Genomic DNA, 8,062 nt, shown 5'->3' on the forward strand with positions numbered 1-8,062 from the left:
TTAAGCGGGGGGGGGGGGACAAAAGATTAAGAATTGCAAGAGGGGAGGGAAGCGCTTGCACCAGCCCGACTGCTTTTGTGCAAGACGGGAGCGCACTGCCTGCGTCAGAACCTGGCTGGCGAGCGCCTGGGTTGGGAGGCGTCCTTGGCTGTGTCCCTTGTGCTGAGCGAATCAGCTGGCGGAAGGCGTGAGGCCGAAGCCCCGCCCTCGCCAGCCTTCCTCTGTATAAAAGGCGAGCCCCGGCTGACGCTCAGTTACAGTATCTCGCAGCCTAGCTCGAGGAAGCACCTCGAAGCGAAGAGATTATGCAGAGTGCAATGTTTCTGGCTCTCCAGCACAACCGCAGCCCAATGGAGAGGAGCGCCAGCAACTGCCAGAGCAAAGAAGAGAAAAAAGGGAAGATGAAGAGAACCATGTAAGTTAAAAGGCAAAAATCCAATTGTCTTTGAGGGAGAAGGGGCTACTTGTAAGCCACGTTTCTCTTTTTTTGGATCGAAATGTTTCGTGCTGGAGGAAAGTTATGCTGGAGGTGGTAAAGGGGATTTTCCCCCACTGTGGATGCTGTGCATTCCTTTCTTCTGGTTTCGTTTTATTTTCTTAGGATTTTTTGGTCGCAAGTTTAGGGAGTTATGCAGAGCGGTTTGGGGCGAAGGGTTCTGTTCAACTCAGAGGCTTGCTCTGTCCGGCACCGGCGTTGCGTAGTCTAAGGCTTGCAGGTGTGATTGATTTGGGGGACAGGCATGAAACAGTTTTGCAGCAAAGGACCGTTGGGAATGTCCTAGAGTGCTCTCTTACTGTTCAGCCTTAAGTTTCCTTACTGAAGTCAGCCTCACTGTTTGCAGGGAGACTTAATAGAAAACGTGTGTAGGATGGCAGGAATTTGCAGCGCCCCACAAGCTCGGCTAATACTCTTCCTATGGGAATGACTGGGGCTTAAAACTGCTTCCCTGTGGCTGGATCGTCTTTCATTCCAAGCAGTGTTGCGTTTCAGTCTTAACAAAGCGTGTTTTTGTATGCACCTAAAGCACACTAGCATCCCATTGCCTTGGGAGTTTTGTATTCCGGATGGGAAAATAATCTCTTTGTGAAGTCTGATCCGCAAACATTCTGAATGAAGAACTAAGAATTGGCACGTATGAGAGACGATCGATCCTTTCAAAGGGGTCTTTTCATTTGTTTTAACGTGAGGAGGAAGTATGCAATTCAGTCGTACTCCAACCCTTGGTGAAACAATACCCCCCTATTAGAGCAAAAGGCGTTGTGCTTTTTTAAAAAAACAGTATTGTGTTTCGAATATTGCAGGGCATACCTGTTGTGCAAAATCGAAACACCTGTAAATCTATCTGCTGCTTGGCACGGTTTAAAATGCATTGTGCATCTCCTGGCTACAGGATAGAGTTGCCAATGTTGGCTTGGCTGTCCATCTTCTGCAGAATCAATCTGAAGATTGTGCAGTATTGTACTAATATTAGATCGGCTGCAGCATGCATACTGTATAATTTATACTGCTGTATTGAAAGCCCGAGTGATATTTCCAGATACAGTACCAGGAAAGGGAGATTCAGAACCTGATCCATTGTGTGTCCTCTTGTTAGGGTTAGCGGAATTTACTTCCAAGAATGCATACATAAGATTCACTTTAACACACACACACACACACACACACACACACGTCCTGCCATTCTACTAACAGGGATTCTGCAACTTAATTCGCACAAGTCTAGCATTTTGTGTGAAGGGAAAGAGACATGAGCAAGTATTTTTTTTGAAAAAAAATACTGCATTGAACTCCCTATTCTCAGAATTTATCTCTGATCCTGCTGAAATTGTTCTCAGTAATTTGTCCTTGTTGTGGTGCAGATGCATTCATCAAATCTGGGAATTTTGTTAAGCAAACAGAACTCAGTTTATGTTAATTAGCCACAGATTCAGACTTCTTTCCATTTCTAAAATCAAAGGGTACAGTTAGTTGAACTTGATTTTTCTTTGTTTCCTTTTTAGCATGAAAGATTGGAAATCACGGTTGAGTTACTTCCTGCAGAACTCTTCCAGTTCTACCACTGCAAAGGCCAACAAGAAAGGGCGGCAAAAGGCATGTATTAGGTATGCATCTCACTTTTTCTCACCAGTGGATTTTTTATTTTTATTTTTAAAAAATCTATTCAATAGGCCACCAAAGCAGTGATAATAATCACCCTATTTTTCTCCTGTTCTTCCAGGCCGTCTCCCGAGGAAGCCCAGCTATGGTCGGAAGCATTTGATGAGCTGCTTGCTAACAAATGTAAGTTTATTTAATGAGCAAGACATTAACACACAAGAATAGTGGCTCCTTTTGTGAGGGTTCTCCTGGAAAAGATGCTCCGTAAGATAGGAGTTAGCTGTTCAGGCATAATTCCACAGCGCTTCCCATGGCAATAGCTCTCCTGTGTTGCAGCTCCATAGCTAGCCTGTATTTTTAGCTGACCTTGCATTCCTTTGGAACTCTGTAAGCTGGAGAATAGACATCTGCAGTGAAGAAAAGAGAGAGCAGTTTCTTCCTGCACATGGCAAGGCAGTGTGCTGAGCGGTGCTTGCACGCTGTAGGAAAAGTCTCATTTAAAAGCCTCACAATTAATCACACCATGGGACAGTAAAGCAGTTGTGTGCATATTCAGTTGTGCACAGATTCAGGCTCCACTAACCCTTAGTCTTGCATGTGCCGTGCAGAACACCTGGGTACTGTTAAAAATCCTTTCTTGTAATCTCCCGTGTACTTCTCTGGCTGATTGCGAAATGCCTTGATGGGTAATCCAGGGTTTTCCACTAGGCGCCTGCCAAGTAGCTGATTATTATGGGCTACCAATTGCAGATGTAGCACCACTGGCTTAAAAAGTAGTCTTTTCCACTAGAGCACTGCATTTAAAAGAGTCTCTAGGCTGCAAGGTGCCCATTATTAGTTCACTTCAAAGCTCCTGCAGTATTTAGGAGCCTTTAATTGATTTCGGTCAACTTTGGCTAAGGTCTCCTGTAGACAGTGCACTGCGATGCTAACAAGATCCTTTTTTGATCTGTTCCTCTGTGAGCTCCTGTATGGGAGCTCAGTTCACTCTGCAGCCCTGGCCTTTACTTGCTAAACTAATGAAAAAATGCAGACTTCATTAGTTATATGGCATTTGCTGCCGAGTGGACTCTCGAGTCAGCCTTTCCACCGCAGATACCTTCCAGAAGTTCATAGCTGTTCCATAAACATCTAAAGGTTAATATACAATTTCAAAACGGCAGGAGAGAAATTGTAGAATGTTTTCCCTGCTTTCAGTTTCAAGGCGTTCACTTTCAAGGTTTTTAAATCAACACAAGTTGATTTAAAAACTATGATGCAGAATGTAAAATTGGCTGGTCACTTTAGATTCCTCATACTCCCCGTTGTTGTTTGGTTTGGTTTTTTTAAGTGGGGGAAAGTTCTGGTACTTTTTATTTAAATGATCCAGCGAAGTTGCAGACTGAACAAGAGCGAGACGTAGGAAGGCACAGCATATATACACACAGCATTCCTGGGATGTTTTGAGCTAATCCATCTCTTTCACCTTCCTTTGCAGATGGTCTGGCAGCGTTCAGAGCATTCTTGAAATCTGAGTTTTGTGAAGAGAACATTGACTTCTGGCTGGCTTGTGAGGATTTCAAGAAAACGAAGTCCCCACAGAAAATGACCGCCAAGGCTAAGAAAATTTACAGCGACTTTATTGAAAAGGAAGCTCCCAAAGAGGTAAGCAGAACTTCCCAAGTTATTTATTTTTTTCACACTCTCATCACTTCCTATTCCTTTCTGTGGCATCATTAGAATTAGGAATACTCATTCCCAGGCTCACTTTGCAAGCTATTTGGCATTTGTAATTACTCCCTGGGAAGGAATCCACTTGAAAAACAACTGTTTCATAACTGAGAACCCACAAGAAAGTCTAATCCGTCAGCAGATTTTATAGTATCCTTCTTCAATATGGTCGTTTCCAGATGTTTTGGACTGCAGCTACCAAAATATCTAGAGAATACCAGTTTGTGAGAAGGTTACTCTATAAACGCCTGCTCCAGAACTCTTGTCTAAATCCACACAGAGCTGGCAGTTGTGATATATTGGTTTCCATGTACAATTCTCCTAGGGTTGCAGTCCAGAGTTTACAATTAGAAGAAAAATGCAACTTAAAATAGGCCCTACATGTTCTTAGGCTGTGAGATTGTAACTTACCAAAGGCACGGTGTAGACATCACAGTCTCATTAAGGTGAAGGCTATGGGAAACTTAACGGACATCAAGGGGATCTCCCATACACCCAATTTTTAGGTAGCACTTAATATAAGTAGCAGCATACCACAACAAGGGACTTTCCTGCAGAGTCTGTACACAGCTAAGCATCATGTTACACGACGGGTGCAAAGTATTTTATTAGTAGAAAAAAGAGTAGCATCGTTTTCCCACTTAAAATCCCACTGGTATTAAAACCACCAGCCCTAAACTTGGCTACCATGAGTCTGGTGGGTTGGTAGCTGCCCTTAATCTGTACCAAGGGGGAAATGCCACCACTCACAAGCTATATTCATTCTACTGGTGTTCACAGTACAGAGGGATAGGAGAATTCTGCCCATCCACAAATTGCTTGGCCTTCATGTAGAAATATGTGGACATGCTGGAACATAGTTCCTTGTTGCAAGAAGGGGTGCAATGACCTTTGGCTTTGATGACTTGAAAACAGTTAGGCCTATATGCATTCCTGAATTTCTCTGTCAGTTACCATTTGTCATAGCAGCCGCCAAATTTAGAGACCGTTTACCTTAGATTATTAGATCCTGGGAGTAAGCAGCAGGTGAAGGTCACTCATCTTTGTGAATGTCTCAAGGCAGCTAGCTAGCCACTGTTGGGTTTAAGTTAAATGATTCCTTGGGTCTGATCCGGAATGGGCAATTCATGTTCTTTCTTTCCTTTAATTTTCAGATCAACATAGACTTTCAGACCAAGAATACCATTGCTCAGAACCTCCAAGAGGCTACAGATACTTGCTTCAGCACAGCCCAGAAGAGAGTCTACAGCTTGATGGAGAATAATTCCTATCCACGGTTCCTGGAGTCTGAATTCTACCAGGAGTTGTGTAAAATGCCAATCAATAAGGAGCCTCAGGGGACATGAACTCCAAGTCCAGGAGGGAAGAGGAAGTAAAACGGAAGAGAGTGCCATTTTTTTCCGTTAAGGAGGAAGCCCATGTCTTTGCAGGCTGGATGGACTGAAATGAACTGACTGTACAGAACTGCCGAAATGCAACTTATATTTTTCCACGGAGGATGGGCATATATTGACTCTTGCAGTTCTCAGATTCCAGCACACTGCAATAATATAGTCCGCAAGGAAAACCAAGTGAAACTGCTGGCCAGTTACTAGGGAAAGTTCATTTTCCATTAAAAAGATGCTGTTGGCAAGGAGGACTTGCGCATTTTGGGTCATCCAGATCCATCTATCAACATGGATGCGTTGACACTCTTAAGCCAGATAAGATCAGCCTCCCTTGCTAAAATAAATAAGCTCTGGAGTAGCTCTGCACAGACCAACTTTTTATGGGACATAGAAAATGCTTTGAATAATTCACTGTCTCTACTTTTCCTAAACAACTGGCAGTATGTAATAATTTATAGGGTTCCTCGTGTGGGTTCCCTCCAGAGCTTGCATCTCTGCACAGATGTGTGACCGCTCAACATAGATTCTGACGTTAACTGTTATCATTTCATGCAGAGATGACTGACTTAAAACAGAGCATGCTGACTGGCTGGTTAACTGGGGTCAAAGTTTGCCTGCATGAAGGTGGAGCAAAACTTAGCCCAAACATAAAATAACAGCTGTAGATATGTGTGTGCGCATGTAGGTAGACTCTGGTTGTGTTGAACACTCCTACCCATGCTCAAAGTATACTGACTTGAGGACAAACTTCAGTGAAGTTGTCCTTTTTAAGAGCAGATATGTTTTAATAAATTATTTTTATTTTCCTAGAACATTTATTGCACTCTTTTCTTCTACTCCTGGGGGTTGGGGGAGGGAAGGAAAGGTAGGCTATTGACATTAAAACATTTCAAAGGATAAGCCCCTTAAAACCAAGGTGATTAAACCTGCAATGCAGTAATGTTGCAAGATTAGCAAGCTCTCTTGTCTCAAGCTTCCCGCAGGAAGAGCCTTCTTTTGATGATTTAAGCAGAAATACACAGGTGGCGCGGGGTGAGCTCCCGTTGCTCGGTCCCTGCTCCTGCCAACCTAGCAGTTCAAAAGCACGCCAAAGTACAAGTAGATAAATAGGTACCACTCCGGCGGGAAGGTAAATGGCGTTTCTGTGCACTGCTCTGGTTTGCCAGAAGCAGGTTAGTCATGCTGGCCACATGACCCGGAAGCTGTACAGCGGCTCCCTCGGCCAATAAAGCGAGATGAGCGCCGCAACCCTAGAGTCATCCACGATTGGACCTAACAGGGGTCCTTTTACCTTTACCTTTACTGTTAGTATGCCGCCAATTTATATACGTCTAAGAGGTTTAGAAATCCAAACAAAAAGGAAGCAATATGAGAAATACAAATTCTTTCAAAACTGAACCATAGCAACTTTTTCCATGAAGTAATAAATATAAAAACAATGCAGTATACTGCACTACAGTGGAAAAGTCCTGGCGGCTTGTGTGCCGGCTTAGAAAAATACATTTCAAATAGAGGACTGTTTTCTCTAAAGCAGAAGCAATGGTCATGTTTATTTTCATACAGTTTTCTTCCTTTCTCCCCACCCCACCCCTGCTTTGTCCTGCTTGCTCCATCTTCTCCCCTCACCCATTCTTATTTTTCTTTTTGGAAAAGAAACTAATTGAAAAATGGCAGCTTGTGACTATCCTCCTTGCATGATGAAACCCCAAACAGAACACACTGCTCTCAATGAGAAAAAAGCCACTGTAAATGACAGAGGTAGCTTAACCTCCTGAGAAGCAACTTCAATAGATTCTGGTTGAACTTCAGTCTAAATATTCAAAGCACTGCAACCTTTAAAAAGATACTTGTGTCAACAAACCTAAAATCACATTGCCCACCCCCTGTTAATTAATATCAGTATCAGACAAGCTGCACCATTCATAAGTACAGCAACATCACATTGCAAGTTCCAGACTTTACAAAAGGTTTTCCTCCAGGAGGGGGGCACATTTTGCTGATAGTCTCTCTTATGTCAGGCAGCCCTGAGGAATAGCAGAGAGAGTATCAAATACCCATGGACTGCTATGTCAACAGCATGTCTGGCGTCCGTGTTGCCTGACTCCATCGTGGACAAACTAGACAGAGGCAGCTTGAAAGGCATTTTATGGGCTACCTTGGCAGCAGCATCCTTAATTCTGAAAGACAATACAAGGCGGAAAATTCAAACTGTACTTGAAGGCTGTCCTAAAAGTTTTTGTTGCGAGCAGCTAAAATCATCCGAAAAGCCCTAATAAATCAGGGAGACATGTAATAATAGCCCAGTCCAGTGTTCTGGGCATCCTGACAATCATTGCATTTGGCTCTTTGCCGCTAGTCTCCAGAAACAAAAGTTATGAATTGCTTGTTCCATCTGCAGCTTCTGAAGGGCTACTTGCAGACCGCAGCTTCCTCTCCTGATAGTGGAGGGAAATACTGAGCAGAGAGCCCAGGTGGTAATATGCATCTGCCTTGTCAAAAAAGTGGAGACTAAGGCCTAGAGGTGACTTCCTGTCTTGCTAGCAGCAAGTGGAGAGGCTACGTATCAGGTAGCTTGGCAAAAATGGTATTGTTGTCAGATTTCATTGTTGAAGAAGCCAGGCAAGTTTCTTGGTGAGTTAAATATAGGTCCTTTGTGTAACAAAGGAAGTGGCTTTCTGCCAGAAGACAGATGGGTGGGCTCTCTTCCATACCTGGCTGGTAGTGGGAAGGACAATAGCCAGAGGTGTGTAAGAGAGCTAGGCTAGAAGCAGGAGGAAGCCAGAGAAAGAACAATGCTTGGTTTCTGCTTGAATCCAAGGCTGTGGCTATGGGAGAAGCAATACCTTCTGGCATGTTGATGCCATTA

At 43.6% G+C, this 8,062-nt stretch overlaps 1 protein-coding gene across 1 annotated transcript; it reads left to right on the plus strand.

Annotated features, from left to right (window-relative positions):
* Positions 1-256: 256 nt before the first annotated feature.
* Positions 257-6,008, plus strand: RGS2 (regulator of G protein signaling 2). The gene is made up of 5 exons (XM_035123824.3): positions 257-415; positions 2,002-2,103; positions 2,220-2,281; positions 3,576-3,742; positions 4,963-6,008. The coding sequence occupies exons 1-5, from the start codon at positions 306-308 to the stop codon at positions 5,152-5,154; spliced, it is 633 nt and encodes a 210-aa protein (XP_034979715.1). The 5' UTR covers positions 257-305; the 3' UTR covers positions 5,155-6,008.
* The last annotated feature ends 2,054 nt before the right edge of the window (positions 6,009-8,062 follow it).

The sequence above is a fragment of the Zootoca vivipara genome, chromosome 7 (genome assembly GCF_965207765.1).
Source record: "Zootoca vivipara chromosome 7, rZooViv2.hap1.1, whole genome shotgun sequence".
Lineage (NCBI taxonomy): Eukaryota > Metazoa > Chordata > Lepidosauria > Squamata > Lacertidae > Zootoca > Zootoca vivipara.

Coding starts and splice junctions, on each gene's coding strand:
- RGS2 (XM_035123824.3), top strand. CDS start 306: ATGCAGAGTGCAATGTTTCTGGCTCTCCAGCACAACCGCAGCCCAATG. Junction 2,282..3,575: donor TGAGCTGCTTGCTAACAAAT/GTAAGTTTATTT, acceptor CTTCCTTTGCAG/ATGGTCTGGCAGCGTTCAGA. Junction 3,743..4,962: donor AAAAGGAAGCTCCCAAAGAG/GTAAGCAGAACT, acceptor TTTAATTTTCAG/ATCAACATAGACTTTCAGAC.